Source organism: Eutrema salsugineum, unplaced genomic scaffold (genome assembly GCF_000478725.1).
Source record: "Eutrema salsugineum unplaced genomic scaffold, Eutsalg1_0 scaffold_19, whole genome shotgun sequence".
NCBI lineage: Eukaryota > Viridiplantae > Streptophyta > Magnoliopsida > Brassicales > Brassicaceae > Eutrema > Eutrema salsugineum.
Window position 1 is genome coordinate 1,376,978 of NW_006256838.1, and position 20,724 is coordinate 1,397,701.

Consider the following 20,724-nt stretch of genomic DNA (forward strand, 5'->3'; position numbering starts at 1 on the left):
TCAAGTATAAAGGGTAGCATATAATCAATAAAATCATGCATTTTTTTTTTCTGTTTATACTTCTAGGAATTTTAATAAAAGTAATTTGGAGGTCCAACAACAATAAGGAGTTTTCCCAATAAAAAAAAAAAATTATACTAAATTGGAAAAAGAGTAAGAAGTTTGAAATAATAATGTAACAGGTTGAACTTTTTTTTTCTTTCCCAGTGTATAGCTCCCAACCAACTAATTACTTGCTGGATTCAGTCTTGTATATCAAGAAATACTTTCTTATGCTCTCTCTTTTAGGCCTTTAACTTCACGATTGAGAAATTGAAGTTATGGAGAGACTTGTGCATTACACATTCGGCTTATGTGGAGGGTATATTTCCTTGGATGGTAATTGTGGATTTTCAGTGTGGTAAATCTTTTCGTTTTTTGCTAAAGATTGAAATTAATTATTTTTAACCTACAACTATTAGTAAGATTTAGTGTAATGAATTGGCAAAATTTACATTTAGACACCATTGAAATTGTGGTTGAGGTTTGTTTATATGATGCGCCTTTTTTACATATCAAGTGTTGATTCAACCAGAAAGTTATAATTTTTTTGGTAAACCGAGATAAATGTGGGCTAAACCGTTAATTTACGTATGTATTTGGCGCAACCAAAACGGTGCGTTTCGACAATTTTCATCTTGTTTGTTTTTGTTCTTGCTCCTTCAGCCGCCATTCGCCTGAGTTTTTGTTATACTCCCTCCGATTTAAGTTACTCTCCTGCCGGAAAGGTTGATATCTTTCTAGGTTAATCTATATGGAGATTAATTTTGAATCAAGGTATGAGATTGATCGGACGGCGGAGTTCATAATCAGCAAAAGCTTCACCAGGATAGCTTTACAGGTAACAAAACTTTTCTGAATTAACCTTCTTTCTTAGCCAAAAATTGTTACTTTAGTGAATTGGGATTATAAAGCTTATGTTTTTATATATTTCTTTGCTTCTGTGATGTGATAGTTCCCGGATGAGTTGTTAAAGGATTCGACTAAGGTCGTGAGTGCTCTTAAGAACAAAACTCGTTCTCTTAATACTGAAACAAGTGAAGATGACAGACAAGTTCGGTTCTTTGTCATGGCGGACACAACTTATGGTAGTTGCTGCATTGATGAAGTTGGAGCTTTGCATATTGATTCTGAATGTGTTGTCCATTACGGACAAACCTGCCTAAGCCCGTGAGTCAGTCATAAATAAATACTACTCTCTTCTTGATTTGTCTAATTGCTCTACATTCCCTTGTCTTGTTGAGACATATGTCTTAGTGTGAGTTTTTTTTATATATGTTTTTCCGCTTGCAGGACATCGGTTCTTCCAGCATTCTTCGTTTTCGGGAAAGCTTCGATAAATGTCTCGAGCTGCGTTAAGCATTTGCTAGATTACGCGTCTAAGAGCGAGAAGCCTATTTTGGTATGAGAATCTAGTTTATGTTTATGATGAAATACGTTAAATAAAAGGGTTCTCTGTTTTTACTTTTTCTCTGGCATTGGTTGCAGATTCTTTACGGACTAGAATACTCGCATGTGATTCCGTGTATTCGAGAAGAATTAGGATTATCCAAGACTGAGTCTCAATCGAAGTTCTCTGTTGCCAGTGTCTTGTGTTCGTTCATTAGTCCATCCAAAGATCCTAGAGAATCCATGGAGCATCCAGGACTCTCTGGTGAAAACGATTCTAATGATAACTTATCCTCATCTAGAACCTATAGATTAGGAGGGTTGACATGGGACTTACGACAAGGAAACAAAATCGAGGACTATTTACTTTTCTGGATCGGTTCTGACACTTCAGCTTTTGCCAATGTAGTACTGACCTTCAATGGTTGTGATATAGGTATATATGGCTTTATCCATGTAAATTTCTTGATCCAGTTCCTCATGATGTCAAACGTTTGATCAACTTACTACTGTCTGTTGCTTTTCACAAATATTAATTTAATTTACAAAAGCATCGATAGCTTGTTTTACTAACATTTTCATTGTCTGCTCTAACTGTGTTCTCTGTATGTTTTTGCTTGATAATCTTAGTCAGATATGATGCTGAAGAAGATTCTTTGGTGACAGAATTCACTCAACAGAGAAGGATACTCAAACGACGGTATGATCACTTGTTAAGCAGACATCATACATCACAAGAATTTTGTCTATCCTTTTGAATTTTTTTTTTTTCACTCTCTCTATGGATTTCCATCTCTATTCCTTATTCAAAGTGATGTGTTTGCAGATATTACTTGGTGGAAAAAGCTAAGGACGCGAATATTATAGGTATTTTGGTGGGGACTCTTGGTGTTGGTAAGTTCCTTGTCAACTGTATTTCTACCTATGTGATTGCTAAGTTTATCGATGTTTGACATCATCGGCATTGAATGCAGCTGGTTACCTTCACATGATTCACCATATGCAAGCACTCATATCTGCGGCTGGAAAAAAATCTTACATTCTTGCCATGGGACGGCCTAACCCGGCCAAACTCGCAAACTTTCCCGAGGTAAGTTATATAGTGGCTTGTCATCTAACTTTTAACTATCATTGTGAGATACATTATGCCAAATGAGGAATGTCTTTTTGTCTTGTGTCTCTCTTAGTGCGATGTTTTCATTTACATCTCATGCGCCCAAACCGCTCTTTTAGATAGCAAAGAGTTCATGGCCCCTGTCATAACTCCATTTGAAGCCAATCTTGCTTTTAGCAGGTACAGAGAAATTATTGTAATGCGAAATTTTTTTCTAGCTGTTGTGTAATTCTATTCAGGAGCTCCTGTTTCTGTTTCCAGAGGGAGTGAATGGACAGGTGCATACCTAATGCATTTCCAAGATGTGATTAACTCTTCAAATTCAGAAGCACATAGCGGATCGGAGGAGCCACGATTTTCCTTCTTTCAAGGTGGTTACGTAGAAGAAGATCACAATACAAACGGTATAATAGAAGCTAGATACATTAATCAATCAGCAAACGCCCATTTTTTGTTTCCATGAGTTTGACAACCAGTTTACTTGCTTCAGATCAAGCTAAGAATGGTGAGGAAGCACAGGAGAGACAATGGCGTTGGTACAAGCTGCAGAGAAAGCATTGCAATTGAGAGGCAAAGATCATAACCCACTCACTAAGCAAACCGCTGCAAAATCAGGACCTGAGTATTTTCTCAACCGTGCTTATCGTGGTCTGGAGATAAACAGCGACAATACTTCGCCCGAGCCTTTCGTAGTTGGGAGAAGTGGGAAGGCTTCGGGATATAAGCACGAGTAAGAATTTCACTTGGTGACAAAGTATCATTCCTGCTTGACTTAGCCTGACTGTACAATTTAGAATTTTATTTGATTCAAATTGTTAGTAGAGACTAGAGAGAGAGTGTGTTGTTTGCAACTGAAACAAAACTGTCTGTATTTTTTTTAAAGAAATTTTTGTATGTTATTACCTCATTAGCTTAGAGCTACGAACACATATGAGTACTTTAAATTGTGCAAGAGGATGTTAAAACGGTACGGAAGAACTTGCTTTTGTACAAAAGCTGCTTCGTGAAGATGGAATAACATCAAAAAGCAAAATTGAACATAAGATAGAGCTCTATAAAGCTCTCTGCTCTAATGCCGGATAATGATGAGACAATAGCATCTTATAGCTTCCTCATGAGTAGGAAGAGCCTCTGGTCGAGTTCGAAGTGAGATATGTGAGCTGGATCTCCCTGAAGCAACATCAGGAGGCCACCGAACGAAACATATAACTCTCTGGAAACACATAATAAAAGGAAAGAAACATGATCGGTTAGGTATGTAAGTTGAATTGGATCTTATTTTGGCAAACATTGATTTAGAAAAGTTCGATTTGTGGGATTCTTACGCTTTTGGAGTTTTGCCGTCACGCTCAGTGATCTTGTAAAGCTTCCCGTGCATGACATATTCATACTTATCGGCAAGCGTTTTCTTTGCTCCCTGTAATGAATCGAGATGAAAACGTTTAATCTTCAGATGAGCAAACAACATTCTTGGCTTTCAAGGCTAAGATTTTATCAAGATACAAGAAACCGAGGCTTGCTCAAATTACTCTTATAATTCCTAGATAGAACTGAATAGCAATTTGCTTTAACAGTTATGCCTTAACCAAATCCTAATACAGGTTCCGCATAGAATCAATAGTCTACATGACCTAAATCCACTTCAATGAGAGATGTGTATAAACACAAAACATAGAAGCAGTAGAATCTATTACCGGAGTAAAATAACCGGTGTCAGGGGTTCCATCGAGATTAAGCGTGGGAGCCATCGCCAGTGTGAACTTATCGCCAACAGCCATCGGATAAACCTCTGTGTTAACATCTAAATGCATAAACATTTCCAAGTTGTGGCTCCTCGCTTCAACACGCGTAACTGTAACCAGTACAGACACACAATCATTGTACGTTTCCTATGAGAAAGCCTCTCACTTCAAAGACAGAACAAAACTTAGTGATGGGAGACTAAAAACTTCTAAAGTTCTGTTTTTTTAACAGTAACTACGATTTTAGTTTCTCTAAAACCCAAAAACAAACAGAAGAAACTACGATGTTATATATCAGGAACGAAACAGCTAATAGGTAACATCGACTTGAGCAATAACAAGGATTAGAAATCGTGATTGAGGTTAAAAAGTATGTACCTTTATCGAACTTTTTGCCATCGGGGTCTAGCTTATCCACCACGAAGATATCCTCGAACAAGATTATATTGCTTGCCATCTGCAAACACAGAAATTCAAACCCTAAATACTCTTCATTCCTTGATGAAAACAAACTCGATTAGACTAACAAAGAAGAACTATATGATCATCTGGAGAAAACGAGAAGCAGAAGTCCCTTTAAAGAAGATTCAAATGCGAACTTACACCTGCTCCGGAAACTCAAGGGTCAAAGACAGAGAAGAGTGGCTGCGAGAAGAGTGTTATGGAGGCGCAGAGAGGAAGCGAGAGAAAAAAGTTTTTTCTTTTTTTCCCAGTTTTTTTTTACATATATTCGATATACTTTCGTGTATTTACATATGTGTGTCTTATAGTCTTACTTTTTACAGAAAATCCTCACATTTTTGTTTTTCTTTTTTTTTTTCTTTCCCGATCCTGTATTTTATGTTTTAAATACATGTTACCATGGAGTTTTCTCTTTTAGTAAAGAAACTTTCTATAACTTTTTTACATTTATAATCATAATTCTGTAACTTTCTATAAGTCTGAGACAATTTCGAAAGCAAAGAGGCAACTTTTAATCAGCTATCAAAAACATGTAGCTGATTTACATATATAATTCTGTAATATCGATGTTGGTGGTTAATGTAGAAACAAAGTTGTGTCTTTGTTTGTCAAAATGCTACAACTTGTCAAAATGCTACAACTTGTCAAAATGCAATCTTTGTGTCTTTCTATGGTTATATATATACAAGATTCTTCAACTCCACTACACAGATCTTTTGTCTTTCTATATGAGTAACTAATGTCAGACGGACCAAACATATATAAGGTGATGTGTAGTGGCTATATATAATACAAAATGAGATCGATCCTATGAACATGTTGCGAGGTACACGTTGCTGCCTGCGGAACTTCCGATCGCGGTTCCAGGTAAATCACGGACGAGAAATTTCACCGTATGCTTTCTCATAACGTTTAATATCTCTAAGCATTCTTGGAGATCAGAATCTGTGACTAACATCACCCATTCGTCTTCATCATCCAAGTATTTCAGCTGAAATGCGCCGTCTTGAAGCTTGAACCGCTTGCCCACTTCTTTGTAGAGCTGACAACACCCAACAACATATGGATCGAACTTGAAACGTATTGTGTCGTCTCTATAAGTGGCTTTCACTGTCAGTGTTGATCCGCTCTCGCAACTATTGTTGTGTGTTCTTGTTTGGTTCCAATCTTGTTCCACAACCGCGCCTGAACCATTTGATGAATCCGACATGCTGTTGGAGATTGACTGGTTTGGTTCTACGGTTCTTGTATTCACTCCATCATCTGCAAGTGCTAGAGAGCTCAAGCACCTACGGACACAATGGTCTTTATCCTGGTTTAACTCTTCACTCCTTTTGCCTATATCGAAATCATCACTATAATTCAAGCTAGACTGTTTGCTTATCCAAGCACATGGCTCCATCAAGGATCCTGTTTCACATTAGATTCTTCACCATTAGCTAGCTCCTCCAAAAGGGTTTATATATATTATATATATAGTTATAGTTATACCTCGTCCTGCTTGGTTTGTTCCAACACCCTCCTCCAACTTTATCACGCCATCTTCATCCATATTACCTTGGATTCTTACATGTGCATCGTCATGATGAGAAGGTAGACTCTTCTGAGTATCAAAATCTTGTATAAATGGTCCAACTGCTACAAATTCCCCTGATACCGAATCAAATTGCAGTCCTCCTTCTACACCTTGAACAGAGTCCAGTACCGTCTGTATTTTCCTTAGTGACCGATTCACTTTGTTAATCTTACGAGATGGCCACCTCATGATTCCGTGTTGTCTGCATATCCGTTTTAGTGTAGTTGGGCAAACTGAAGAAAGAACATAGAAAAGAATGCATCCAAAATCAGCAACTGAATAGTTTTGCAAGGGAAACAAGCAATACTATTGAACACTACTAATTCTCACCACCAAGGCTCTTTGCAGCATCCTTTAAGCTCCCGGAGAAGTATTGTTGGAGAACATCTAAGCTCACGTACTTCTCTGTACTGCTCTTCTTCTTCTCTGATCTCCTAGCTCCGCTGATTTCCTACGAAAGATGTAAGAAAAACTCAGTTATATACCTTGCAGGCTGATTCAAAATATATACAGGCCATTACCAAATATAGAGCATCATATATATACCTGTTGAAGAGTTCCCTGAGAACTTGCTATATCATTTGTTTTATCAGAGGAGGTGTTTGAGAAGATACTTCTAGTAGAGTTGACGTCAGTATCCAGCAATGTTGTCTGAAAGTTTCCTTCGGATACAGTAGCCTGTGGGAGTTTTGACATTACTTCTCCACTAAGAAATCCAACTTCAGTAACTTCATCTGAAGCAGTTCTCAGAGTCCGACATAATCTCCGCATCGTGCCCGAGAGACTGTCTAACAAGAGTTGTTGTTCTGAGCTTCCCTTCATGCTTACAGGTAAGAAAAACTCAAGTATATAATCATTGTCTCCGGTGAATGTGCTTCTCAGTTTGGTAGCAACTGCAGCATTAAGACCAAACTTTCGAGCATGCTGAACAAGAGGGTACTCGCAGATATCAAATGTCTTTACATCGGATGAGAAAGACGGTTTGTTTGATATGAGTGCTTTGCCAACAATCCCTTGCCCTTCTCTCAGATAATGCTCCAAACATGCGTTCATAAATCCTTCCATTTCCATATCATTGACATAACATGATGTCTCTTCTATGCAAAGAAGACAACTTTCCTCTGATTTTTTTTCATAAACCTTTACCAACTCATCGTTCGCTCCCTTGGAGTAACTACAGGGAATCCAAGCTAGAGCTAAAGGTAACCTATGTGCATGGCACACTGCTCTAAGAACGTCTCTTATTTCAGCCAAAGCTTCTTTTTGATTAGTTGAAAGGTACTGAAAAAAAAAGAAAGATACTATTAGACTGAGACAGAGAAAACCAAAAAAAAAATTCTTTTTTTCTTGGTTCAGATATGTACCTGACGACGAGGAATAGTTGATGTTTGTAAGTTCACCGCCTGACCAATATAGAGAAAACATGAGAGTCAACAACAAGCAAAGGCATGTAAACAAAAAGAGAAGCAAGAGAGAAGTCAATGTTAACCTGCAGAGCACGGCAAACAGAGTCCATCTCCAAATCAAAATTGGGTTTTTCCCTACAAGTCACAAGTTCAAGGACAGCACAACAAGATGTTCCAGATGGTTCAAGGACAGGAATAGCGATCGAACCACGGACTTTGTTATCTAGTGCATGCTTCATCCGCAAATATTCAGCGGCCTTGTAATACATCACGTTTGATGTCCACTCAGGAACACCAGAGATGAAGACTCTGCCTGGAAGACCTGGAGAAGAGTATTGGCTTGCTTCCGTTGAGAAGGTGAATTTCCTTGACACTTCACGGTATCCAGATAGCCTCGAGTCAAGCAAGTATGCCTGATCATAAGTGCTAAGCATGTACTGTTCTCCTGTCTTGACAGGAGTCCAAAACTGAGCTAGGATTCCCTCTCCAGAGAACTCCATAAACAAACTTAATGCCTTGAGCATCTTCTCATCAAGTGAGTGGCTCAATGGCCTGGGAACACTTGAGTCTATTGCGCCGGTTAAATGACCACTCTTGCTTCGCTTACCGCTTATGTATTCAGCATCATCAGATAGGCTATAAAACGGAGAGCTCATCTCCTGAAGAGGTCTCTTTTCGCCAACGTAAGAGCCTTGTAAACCATGGAAAGAAGGAGAGGGATCTACATGTAATGCTCCAAAAGGCGGCGTAGTGGATTGAGAGGTCGATAAGCCGTATTGAGTGAACAAGATGTCTGTAGCGGAAGGAGTATTGCACCAAGAAGCAAAAGATTCGGAATTGATAAGCTCTGATGAGCTAAACATGTCTTCTTCAGAGATCAAATTCTTAACCCAACCATCCATTTCATCGCTTGGAATATCTGGAAAAGAGAAGCCTTTTTCTCTGGATGCAGAAGGGTTTTCCATTGTATCTTTTTTGATGATTAGATTGACACAAAGACAAGCTTTTTTTATTTATTTCTTGGTTGATTCAATGTTCATGAGTATCCTACACAGGGAAGAAAATCACAAACACCAGACGACATTCAATTAATGTTTATGTTCCCAAATTCTGCTCTGATCCCGAAACTGAATTATGAAACAAGACAAACTTCGCCGCAAAGGAAATGAAAAAAAAAAAAAAACAATTTTCATAAATCCCAAGAACTGAACTATTTTGTATGGTCGAAAAACGCGAAAGCAACAGCACATTTTTTTTAGGGAGAATTCAAAAATTATCTCCAGCTCATCGAGTTGCTAAAAGTAAACAAAGCCCCACAAGATATAAAAATATAAAAACAAAAACTCAGTGAACCAAATTCTGGGTTTAGAGCTGAACCTGGAAGCATCAAGCGATAAGAGAGTGTAGAAAAGGCGAAGCTTTAAGTGGTATTCTGTAAGAGAAACTATAAAAGAGGAAACTTTAAGCCACCGAAGAAAGATAAAAGAGGAAACTTTATAAAAAGGGACTACTAGAGGTAGTATTTTGGTTTCAGTTAGCGGAAATTGCGCTACAAGCTTACTCTGAAGCTCGTGGGAGTTACATCAGCAGTGAAAGAGAGAGAGAGACGGTTCCATTAATGGTGGAGAGAGCCCGAGATTTTTTTGTTGTTGTTATTGCGAAGACAGGAAGGTGAAAAGATGAATCTTCTTTCTGGGAAACGGATCTCAATTAAGTAAATCGGGTCCGGATTGTAAATAAAAATGGTGGATTGTTTCTTATTTATTTCTTTCTCTCAGCTTTTGGCGTGAGTCACTTGAGCCGTATAAAGAATGCCTGCTATTTAGACCCCACCACCATGGATTACGTAATCAGAAAAGTAACTTGATAGATTTAAGCCCTATTTGGATTTAAGTAATACATTTAGTATTTTTTCTACTTTTTCATATGAGAGTAAGTTTTTAAATGCTATTATTATTCTAATTTAAGCTTCCATAGTCATAATCCCTCATACTCCTTCAAATTTGTAGAATGCTAAATTAGCATGAGTTAACAATATCAAGGTTAAATAAGTAAATTTAGCTGAGTAATCGTCGTGATTGATTCTTAATACAAAAAGGAAACCTTGATGTTAGGTAGCTTTATTATGTTATTTGGCTTTACATTTAGCCGAGTTAAAAGGAAACAAAATAAAGGTTAAAAAGGAGTTTGAGAGATGATGTGGGAAAAAACAGATAATGAAAAGGATGGAGAACAAAGGATAGCTTTATTCTGCAGTGGACGAGGAAAGTGACACGTGTACATCTGTTCGATTCCGATGACATGAAAATTTGCTTAATCTGACGCCATTCTCTCTCTTTCACATTCCCTCAATCAGAGAGCTGTCACTTTCTCCTCTTTCTCATGCCGACTTTCCTTATAAATCATCACGAGTTTTTAAAATTAAGTGGCAAAAAAACATTTATTATGGAAATAACTGTACTTTCTCTTTTTTTTTCTGTTTATTAGTAGTAACTATTCTTTTTTAAACAAAAAATATAATAATAGTACTAAATAAAACTGATGATATCATGAGTAGGTTTGGAAACCAAAGGTTGGGTAATGCTGAGACATTTATAGTTTTCGATCAATAGCCGTTAAAATGATTAGAAATATAACACACGTTAGTTATGTTGGTTCGTAACTTTTTAGTACTTTTGTTCTTTTTGCTAAGATTGTAATTATTCTTTAAAATGAAAGTTTAGATATATATTACAAGATCTATCTATGAGCAATGTTCCTTGGCCCCAAAAAAAACAAAAAAATAACGAATCAGATTTTTACAGGATCGTAGATTTAAAGAGCATGAGCATCTCTCGTGAAACCACAAGGCCATTAGATTACTGAATTTCCTTTGGGCTGTGATTGTGTTGATGATTTGCCTGTCAATGATTTTGGAGATAGTACGTAAGCTGCAGTATAATAACTTGGTTGTGAATCAAATTCTTTCTTTTCCTCCAAATGTTTTTTTTTTTTGGTTTTGCTACGCATTTGAATTTCATTAATAATGATAAAGTTTGTAAAATATAATTACAAAACAAGATAGTTTGACCCTTGGCAAATTAAAAAAGATTTGCCTTTGCCTCCAAATATTGTAAACCACAGCTTGAGCCACCAATTTCCAGAGAAAAATGTGGTGACCTATCATTCCTCACTGTTGTCCAAGTGATCATTGAGACCTAACCTGACTTTTACCATTCATACAATGTCTTTAGTTGATAACTTGCTTGATACAATTTTATTATTTGCAACATTTTGCATTTAAAATTTTGATATAGAAAAACAATAATGTAGAAGCAAATATTTACATAGCGTAAAGTCAAATATGTACATAGCCTAACCATTTTGTTTACACATATATGTGAATATATAAGACAGCATATTAAATTATTTTTTGCTTTGGATCTCCCATAGTATAGGAGCGTCTGTCGGCAGATATAGATTAATTGTTCATTACTTCTGACTGAAAACATTAATTTATATTGTTCAATACATTTAAATAGGATAATACCAAAAAACTGTTTTTGAAGATTCAAAGTCATCTTGAGACTCTGTCTTCATTTTTACTTATAAAATTTTAAGACATGCCTGTTTTTTTATATGTATATTACAAAATAGAAACAACAGATAACTTATAAGTTCTGGTCGTAATGTTGATGATGACTTACTATTCCTTCCTTCGACATCGTGTCACTGTTTTTAAGTTCAAAACAAATATTTACATAGCCTAAAGTCAAAAGAGATTTAATAAAAAATAATCAATTACTAATTTTCTTAAATATGAGTCAAGTAAATTAACGTCATAAAATCTCTCAACGTACGTCTTTAGTTTTGTTGGTTACATAGCCTCAATATTATGAATTTGAAGTTTAACAATAGAGCGAGTAATACTCCATACGTTTCACTCTTAAGTTATCCAATCTAAAAATTATTAATAACTGTAACTTTCTCGCATTAGAAAAACGACGAAAACATTATGTATTGAATCTTTCTAACCACCGAAAAATAGTATTTTATTGGAACCCAATCGATTGTTTTTCTTAGCTGTTGAAATAATCGATTGGGTTCTATTTTTTTTTGGTTCTCGAGAACCATATGTAGTATGTTTTTACCCCAAAAAAAAGTAGTATGTAATGGAGACCACGGCCTTTACTATGATTCTATGATTATATATTCTGTCTGGCACGCTGCCCTAAAGTATTTTATAATTATACGTTAAATAATTCCCGCTTATGTCACGAGTGATCCACTTCATCTTGTCGTTACATGTTTCTCCTTAAAAACAGATTCTTTAAGTCAAGATATGCTGAATCGTGGCCGTCCATTCTCCTTTCAAGATTCGGATTCTCTATCAAGATTCCTGAGCCCCACACGTGGAATCTTCCACAATATACAAAGATCTACGTCTCTTGTAGGACTATGCTAGTTCCCCTATTTGCTGTAAAATCTTTTTGATTCTAAACTAATATTTATATTTTATTAGCGTGATTAGTGTTTTCCATTAATTATGTGGTGTAGTCATCACAAATCACAGTACATAACTCGTTTACTGTTGTGTCGGCACGTACCTCGAATAAATAATATTCTAACTTCGAATCCAATTTATGCCAAATGCAAATTAAAAAGTCGAAATTCAAATATCTCCACACTAAACTATAATATGAATTGCTCACCCGTTGGATCGGTCTGCCTGACATCTCACCGGGCTGATATTTCTTCCTCGTTGTGATTTTGCTCTGCTTTAATATCGTTTTATGAATAATTGAACATACCTTAACATCGTTCTCTGTTTCATTGTTTTACCCCTTCTTTCTGCAAATAACAATTATTTTGTTGGTTTAATAATAACCATCACATTTCTATTAAAAAAAAAACTCTACATTATTTTGTAAAATATATGATTTCTAGTTTTTTTGTCAACAATACAGTGTACGTACGATTTCTGTTTATCATGCTATTTTTGCTGTCGTTGATAAAATATTTTCTATTCAAATGCTTAATGTAATTTAAATTACAAACACTATGTTTTTAAAAGTCATACAGTTTGATAGAGAACTTTTGAGCAGTAAGATAAAGCGTACACTTAGATTAGAAGTATATCATTTGAAATACAAGAGAGAGCAAAGAAATATCTAGAGAAAGAATTCACAAAAGATCTATAGTTGATAGTTATTCGTCTGCCATAGCATTTACGACCTCGGCTCCTTCAATTACTCACCAATTACCATAGTCTCTTGCATTTTTTTCATAGGTCTTGAGATAGTTATATAGCTAATTTTTACAAGAAAACTAATGTTTGTATACGTATATATACACATATATATATATATACAAACACACGTAAATAATAAAGCTACAATTAAAAAAGAGTTTGTCAATATGCTCAATTAATTTAATTGTTTTTTTTTTTCTACAATTTTAAACTGTTTCAATACTTGTATTAACACGAGATAGGGTTGAAACGGTCCACTCCAAAATTACACTATTAATGTAATTGTCTGAGATGTTTTTTGGTTAACGTATTTTGTATAAATTGAAGTATTTTACCATATCTAGAAAAGGGTCTTTATCGACCAAATGAGAAAGTTTCTAGTCTATATATGTTCGATGTTAAGGTATTTCAATTATTCATATCATGTCACCCTTAGAACAGGTGTACCATTTTCCTTCTTATATGTATAGAATCAAGTTCTATCGTCAATCGTTACATAGCCATAAATAAAAATAAGTTATAAAATACAGATATTTTATCGCAGTAAGTTATCTTTAATTTAATGAAGTTAGAATTGTCATTATCAAATGTTTGGGTCGAAGGAGACGATTTCCAATGATTCTTTTTTTATGTAATGTCAACTTGTGACGTTGGTCGCTTTCTAACATCAAATGATAGATATTTGTTAGAAGTTCTTTAGTATTTAATCAATTTATTTTATACTGAGAATAATACATAATCGATGGTTCAGTGGCTTGCCATCTGTGTTATATTGGGTCACCACCCAATGTTCAACTAGTTTCTTATATATGATTGGTAGGCTACGAAGATTATTAGATTGCCATTAAAAGAAAAACATTCAAGCTCACTTTTTATTGGATTTTGTTTGTTCGGAGATCGATATACAATGATACCCGAGATGTATAGAGGACGTATAAGTGTTTTCTTGTAATATCAATTGAAAATGCTAAAGTACGTAATTAAACAAAATAAACTAATGAACTAACAAGTTTCTATGATAAAAAATAGTATGGAAAACTTTTTCAAAAGATTTACTGTGATTTTAACGTATAGTATACATATACTCAAAATCATGGATTCAAATAAAAAATTATAGCTTTTAAAAAGTTGTAAATGAAATATATCGTCGTTGTAGTCCTGCTCGTAAGTTACAAATTAGATCCAAATGGTAGCAAAAACAAAAGTTAAAGAAAATAGTTTCCTTGTGTGGACTGTTTAACATACATTTTGATTAACTGGTAGACATCATGAGTTTCCTCCTCTAAACGTGAAAGAGATAGCTTCGAAGTCCAGCATGATAGGTTTCAGGGATAGCCATGGATCTTCTAGGGATATTGGACCACATTTTAAGAATCAATTCCAGTATAACATCGACCGTCAATCTTAGTCATTCTGATTTTGAAATTGAAGAATGATCATTAATTTTAGTAAGCGAAATAGGGTCAGGCTGATCAGTCCATATTAGTGAATTAGGCTCTGCATCAGGAGAGTTTGAGTTGGGCTTTCTTAGATAAAACCCAAACAGGTCCATCTAGGCCCAAATTTGGATCCTTTTAGGCCGTTTATGTAATAATATCAGAAATTTTGACATTGTCTTCGCCAACTAATCTCCAATTTTTTGGCAATTTATCATTGACATTACGGACTAGTTAGTATCAGTGCCACTATCACACTTGAGTGCAAACTATATAAGCCAATTTTTGTTTTCTTAAATCATGGACTGTAATTGACTAAATGAAATGTCAGCCTAAATAAAAAAGGAAGGGAGAAACTTTGGCGAAAAGGAGAGCAAAAGCAAAAGGTAGGAGAGAGACTAGAAAAGAAACGGAGAAAGACTTTCCGTAGAAGGAAAATGGCGATCGGAGAAGAACTCCCTCCATGAACATTTGACAGGTTCTCTCTCTGGTCGTCTTTGGATCATGAATTTTTTATAGTCACACTAAGTTTTTGACAAATTTTAAGGTAAATCGTTTTCTTTTTGATGGAATATAATATTTTCATAACTAGGTGTACAAAGTCCATCGGAGGCTTAGTAACTTGGTCATGAGCAATTTGTAAAACAAGAACACGGTAACGAGAAACAAGCTGATCGTGGGGAGGATGTATACCACAAGATTCACAACCCGTGCTACTTATTCATCTCCAAAACCATAGAGAATCTCAGCAACTTTATTTATTTTTCACAACATTGCCAATTTTAAAGTAATGAGTAATGATACTAATGATGGATTTTAGATGTTTTCTTCGAGAAAAGCTTTACTTCTACGAACAAAATATATATATAAAAAAAAACAAGTTAAAAATGACAATTTCCTTGTCTAGCATCTATGTAATAAATAAATGTAGCTAGCTTTGGATATTCCTAGTTAATTTTTTGAAAAAATGGCAGGCATCAACGTCAGAGCGATGTCACCGTAGGGTTGGTCTTGTTGCACATTTATAAGTCCTCTAGACTTCAATACCTGTAATCCAAAAACAACCCGTCTCAGTTAGAGGCAATGCAGAGAGAGAGAAAAAAAAAGTAAAGAATCTGTGTTGAGAATCAATTACCAGTGTCTCGAAGAACATTCGAGCAGCTAGCTTCCTTGTCTTTCCTGCCAAGATCTTGCTCAAACTTAGATCTCCAGAAGAATATCTTGAACTGGGACTACCTGAAGAACGTTCTTTAAGAAACTGAGCCAAGGCTCTGCAATGATCAAATGAATGTGTTACAAGTTAGTAGAGAAACAGTAGGTTCTTAAAGAAGCTACATGGTTTTTGGAATCTTTATACCTCGTTCTCCCTGTCAAAGCATCAGAATCTTGACTATCTGGTGATCTCAATGGGGTATTGCCACCTACCTCCAAGAAAGAAAGTTCCTGTATAACACAGGCAAAATGGTATTGCTATCAATGTTAGAAAAAGCACCTAAGAATGGTAAAAACAAAACATTCGAAAACGTGAGAACAAACCTCGTCCGCCATTTCAGGAATAGCTGAAATCCCCGAGCTCCTTAGTCCAGTCTGATCCTCTGGATATGTGGAAGTCGAAGGCTCTGTCCTATAAGACTCTGGCTCCAGAATTTCAGGCTGAGTGGCGAAGTCATCGATTCTCGAAGGTGAAAATCTTGGAGGTGGAGACGGCATGAACTCAGGGTAACCACCATCCCTTAAATGTTCGACTCCCATGTCATCATTGTTAAATGTCTGAGGAGATTGTGCTTCTGGTGCCACAGATTCTGCCTGTGCAGATTGAGGATTTGCAAATTCTTGGACATCTTCAGTTTGCTGACCTGGAGACAGATGAACTGTAGTGTCTGGAATAGTAGAAACAGGAACCGTAGATTGTGGAATTGGAGAGGTCGGGTTATCTTCTGTTTCACCTTCTCGAGTCGGAGATGATACATTTGCAGGTTCTGGAACAGCTTCATCAGAAACAGCAAGATATGGCTTTGAAGCTACACAGTCCTTTTCAAAGACGCTGCGTAAAGCATCTGACATGCCTGCGGATAGACATAGATAAGTAATAAACGTTCTTCAAAAAACAAATGGCAAAAGAAGGTAAAACCGTCGAAAACAAAGGAAAGAATCACTGCAAAATTACCAGTATACAAGGGCTCATTGAAAATTTGATCTTTCTTCGATTGATTATTCATTCTCCAGATATTCAAATTAGATAAAGGCATCTTCTTTCTCTTACGAAGAGTATCACTAGGATCCTCAAGCCTTGCTCTCATGTTCCTGTCCAAATTCTTTGATCAGTATACAACAGGTAATGAAATAGCCAAAGTCACAGGAATCAATGGAAAAGTTACTACCTGTTGGTTAAAACTGTGACTTTATCAAAATACTTCCTCTTCCTTGGCCTTGATTGTGGTTGGGGAGGAGGAGTTGGCTGAAGAGCCAGTTGAGGTGATGGATGCACTTACAACCATTAAAAAAAAAAAAAACAAATAACAAAAGCATTTTAGATAAGTGATAAAAAGTAATACAGTGGTCAATCATAAAATTATCAGACTATGTTGTTTACTCACAAAAACTTTCACGTTCTTCCTCCGAACCAGCAAAACCTGGAGATCCTGAGCGAAGCTCAAACGTCGTATGTCCTCTAGAATCCAACACTTCTTCATCAATATTAGGCATAGTGGTTTCCTTCTCATTCAAAGTTTCATCTAAAGGTTCAGTCTGTTGTTCTGCAGCAAATGGTGGATGGGACGCAGGGCTTAAATCATGCGCAGCATCACGTCTTATCTCAATCTCGGGAACACTTCCAGGAGAAATGGCATTGCCTCTCTCCGGACTGGCATTGAGCGCTTCTGTCAAGTTACTTGGTCTAGGATCCTGGAACTCAGGGATTTCCTCTGTGTCGTTACGAGGACCATAGGTTCCAGTGTCTAGACCAACATTGATGTCTCCTGGCTCATTGTTTGGTTCTGCCTCATAAGCCATTTCAACATCAGTATCTCCAGGAAGCGCACTCGCAGGTACTGTGGATTGGCTGCTTAAATTAAAAAGATGTAACCACATTATAAAAAAAATATATCCTTGAACAGATAAGGAAGAGAAACAAATAAGTGTAGTAACTCTATGAAGAGACTCACTCAACATCCATCGGGCTAGATTGTGGAATGATGTCCTGTAAGAAAGATATACAAACTTTCCTTCAATAACAAGTTCTTGGAGACATGAAAACCGCTAGTCAAAATCAACTTCAAAGTCATAAAGACAAAAGCAGGAAACTCACCTCATCGAATGTTATAGCAACATAAGGATCAATTCCAGTAGGAATTTGACCTGCAAAATCAGTATCGGCATCATAAACACTTCGAATCATGGTATGATGCATCTACAACAAAATAAAATAAAAAAACGTGCAAAAGGGTACCTGTGAGGGTGATTTCTTCCTCACTCCGAAGATGATTATCAAATTCCCTAGGATTGACAAGAACAGATATTATATAATGTTAAGACCTCTCAAGCTTTATTAAAGATCAAAATCCAGCAAAAAGTGAAAAAGATAGATACCCCTCAAGTCTGTAATCCTCCAAGTCGAAGTCGTCTAGGTTTAGTGCTTGAGGCAAAGTCACTGACTCAACCGGCGCCTGCCTCGCATCCTCAGGCAAGTCAACTTGAGTGGAGAGGAAAGCCTTAGCTAACCAAGTGCTAAAGAGATTACAGTCACGGAAAAGATAATCTACTTGCTTTGAATATATTCGCACAACCCCAAGTAGAAGGACGCCTGACAATCTCAATGCCAGTGGTACCTCTGGAAACATTATAAGATCTGCAAAGACATTTACATACTGATTAATCAACAATCCTGCATATGATCAATCATTTCAAACCCAACCAAAACCAGAGAGAGAGAGAGAGAGAGAGAGAGAGAGAGAGACAGAGCGAGTGTTCAATAAACAAAAACTATCGAAAAGTCGAAACTTTTACACAAAACAGTAGTTTTTATGATTGCCCATTTCAAGAATAATCATAATTGAGCGGAATTAATGTTGAATTTTCAAATTGGAATTACAAATCAAAAGAGATTGGAAATAAAAAAGCGAACTTTGATCAAAAAGCAAAAACGAAGAGGAAAGACGAACCAACTGTTTTGGGGATGTTAGTGGCAGTGTAGTGAGACTTCTTGAGGCGATGTTGCAAGTGAGCAGCGCACCATACCGTGCCCAATGGACCCTTTCGAGCCAAATGAGTCTGCGAATAAAACATTTTTCTTCCTTCAAATATACTCCGATGGAGAAATCAAGCAAACAAGCAGAGAGCAAAGTTCTGCCGAATCGCGTTGAGAGAGTATAATTATCGAAGGTTAGAGAAAACTAGTCAGTTTCGAAGACAGGGACGAGGAGGTTAGGGTTTATTAATGTGATTTTGGAGAAGATGAAGAGATTTTGGTGGCGCGGGAAAATATTTGGTGGCGCGATGTTGAATTGTAGGAAAAAGTTACGTGACAAGTTTCGCTGATAATAAAGGGGTAAAATTCGGGTGGTTAATTTGGGCCATTAAACCCAATAGCCAAATTTTCGGATTATTGGGCTAAGGGGGTATATTTGGAAATTTGGGTATATGACACACCTAGGGTTTTCTTCTTAAACACAGAATATTTAGGGTTCTCTGTTTTCTTTCCCGAAGGTGGTGTTCTCTTACTGGAAGAAAGTTGCAGCCACAAAATCAGATCCGAGAATGGTAATTTCTTCGTCCTCTCTTAATTCTCACCCTTCATTGAAGCTTATGTATTTGAATTTGTATTTCATTTCTGCGTTTTAGGTCATTAGTGTGTTCGTAATGCGACTAGGATTTTGGTGAAGCTGTTTTAGATGAAAGTAATCTCTTTTCATGGGTTATCGTGTTTAATTTCGAATAATCTAGTAGATTAAGAATATTCCTCGTCATTGATTTATTGGGTTTAAGTTTCTTTTGAATGTTTAGCAGTACATCATGCACAAACATTTTGCTTACTCTTCTCGTTTGTTTTCAATTGAATTTTCTGATCCAATTCGAGACTATGAGTTTGTATTGAATAAAAGTGGCGTTTTTGAATTGATATGTGTAGCCTAAGCAAATCCACGAAATCAAGGACTTCCTTCTGACGGCGAGAAGGAAGGATGCTAGGTCTGTGAAGATTAAGAGAAGCAAAGACATTGTGAAATTTAAGGTCAGGTGCTCAAGGTACCTCTACACACTATGCGTCTTCGACCAAGAGAAGGCTGATAAGCTTAAGCAGTCACTTCCACCAGGTTTACAATCTCTTCTCTCTCTCACCCTCTTGTTTAAGTGTGTGTGATACATGTATCAAATCAATTGAAACCTCTTCGATCAAAACATTGTTCGATTTTACTAGGGTTTCATTAATTTCAATACTTGGAAACTTCTTCAATTATAACTGTATTAGATTGTATGAAATATGGGACATATGCACTTGTGTATGTATATCATTTTAGTCTTTAGATTTTAGCATCTGTGAGTGTCCTATACTTGTAAGCAAGCATGTGTATATGTATGTTCCTCCGTGTGAACGTCAGTTTGACATAAGTATGTTGGAAAATTAAAATGTTGGGAGTTTATTGACATATCTTTATTTTCAGGTTTGAGTGTGCAAGACCTTTGAAGATCTTTTAAAATCGGGGCATGTCGATCCTATGCGTTGAATTTGATACTCCGATCTCATGGGTGGTTGATTTTGTCTTTTGCTTTTGGTGCTGTCTTTTGATTCAGACTTTCCTTCTTCTTTGTTAACTCGAAAACATTAATGCGTTGGAATTGTATTTTGCTATATTTTTTTGGCTATTATAGTTATCTGCTTATTGATAGCGTCATTGCATCACGTTTCCTACAGCGCTAACTTCATTGCTAATCTTAGAATCTCTGAATCGCTCGTAACGAATTGATTGGACGCCCAATTTTGTCAAAAAAAAGCAAACAAAATCATACTATTATTTCTGATCACATATGCGCTGCTATGCCTTAATCAAAATGTAACACTAGCATTTTGCAAAGAGTTATAACTGATTTATATATTACGTAAGCATTTTGTTACCAACTCCTACATGTTTGTAACTTTTCCATTCATTTTGATCAGCCAAATAATTTTATTTTGGAAAACAAAAAAAAATTGTGTTTTTTCTTGATTGTTTGCGTACACTATTCAATGACTGAAAAAAAAGACACAACTTGAAGGGCAATCTATGCATCAGTTCACATAACATAAACAAAAAGGCAAACAACAGTCCAATGGACTCCAATCAAAACGGAGAGACG

At 36.3% G+C, this 20,724-nt stretch overlaps 5 protein-coding genes across 5 annotated transcripts; 2 read left to right on the forward strand and 3 right to left on the reverse strand.

The window, feature by feature from the left end:
- The first annotated feature begins 716 nt into the window (after positions 1 to 716).
- On the forward strand, positions 717 to 3,312 carry LOC18020232 (2-(3-amino-3-carboxypropyl)histidine synthase subunit 2). The gene is given in 11 exon segments (XM_006402610.2): positions 717 to 880; positions 995 to 1,209; positions 1,333 to 1,441; positions 1,528 to 1,864; positions 2,059 to 2,128; positions 2,255 to 2,322; positions 2,403 to 2,518; positions 2,616 to 2,722; positions 2,804 to 2,946; positions 3,033 to 3,053; positions 3,056 to 3,312. Coding segments are annotated over 11 exon segments (1,494 nt in total). The 5' UTR covers positions 717 to 793; the 3' UTR covers positions 3,277 to 3,312.
- A 113-nt stretch (positions 3,313 to 3,425) lies between these two features.
- LOC18020233 (DNA-directed RNA polymerases II, IV and V subunit 8B) lies at positions 3,426 to 5,021 on the reverse strand. Its single transcript, XM_006402611.2, has 5 exons — positions 4,888 to 5,021; positions 4,663 to 4,741; positions 4,237 to 4,394; positions 3,868 to 3,959; positions 3,426 to 3,755 (listed from the first exon to the last, which is right to left on the reverse strand). The coding sequence occupies exons 2-5, from the start codon at positions 4,739 to 4,741 to the stop codon at positions 3,644 to 3,646; spliced, it is 441 nt and encodes a 146-aa protein (XP_006402674.1). The 5' UTR covers positions 4,888 to 5,021; the 3' UTR covers positions 3,426 to 3,643.
- A 368-nt stretch (positions 5,022 to 5,389) lies between these two features.
- Positions 5,390 to 9,497, reverse strand: LOC18020234 (protein NLP9). The gene is made up of 8 exons (XM_006402613.2): positions 9,290 to 9,497; positions 9,106 to 9,172; positions 7,812 to 8,775; positions 7,687 to 7,725; positions 6,869 to 7,603; positions 6,653 to 6,773; positions 6,238 to 6,555; positions 5,390 to 6,156 (listed from the first exon to the last, which is right to left on the reverse strand). Exons 3-8 carry the CDS (start codon positions 8,691 to 8,693, stop codon positions 5,555 to 5,557), a joined length of 2,697 nt encoding a protein of 898 aa, XP_006402676.1. The 5' UTR covers positions 8,694 to 8,775; positions 9,106 to 9,172; positions 9,290 to 9,497; the 3' UTR covers positions 5,390 to 5,554.
- Positions 9,498 to 15,323: 5,826 nt separating this feature from the next.
- On the reverse strand, positions 15,324 to 18,796 carry LOC18020235 (sister chromatid cohesion 1 protein 3). Its single transcript, XM_006402614.2, has 12 exons — positions 18,555 to 18,796; positions 17,983 to 18,241; positions 17,843 to 17,889; positions 17,702 to 17,751; positions 17,559 to 17,593; positions 16,992 to 17,455; positions 16,776 to 16,881; positions 16,562 to 16,698; positions 15,931 to 16,460; positions 15,752 to 15,837; positions 15,530 to 15,665; positions 15,324 to 15,441 (listed from the first exon to the last, which is right to left on the reverse strand). The coding sequence occupies exons 1-12, from the start codon at positions 18,676 to 18,678 to the stop codon at positions 15,346 to 15,348; spliced, it is 2,070 nt and encodes a 689-aa protein (XP_006402677.1). The 5' UTR covers positions 18,679 to 18,796; the 3' UTR covers positions 15,324 to 15,345.
- A 247-nt stretch (positions 18,797 to 19,043) lies between these two features.
- LOC18020236 (60S ribosomal protein L38) lies at positions 19,044 to 20,287 on the forward strand. Its single transcript, XM_006402615.2, has 3 exons — positions 19,044 to 19,152; positions 19,520 to 19,703; positions 20,052 to 20,287. Exons 1-3 carry the CDS (start codon positions 19,150 to 19,152, stop codon positions 20,072 to 20,074), a joined length of 210 nt encoding a protein of 69 aa, XP_006402678.1. The 5' UTR covers positions 19,044 to 19,149; the 3' UTR covers positions 20,075 to 20,287.
- Positions 20,288 to 20,724: the final 437 nt, after the last annotated feature.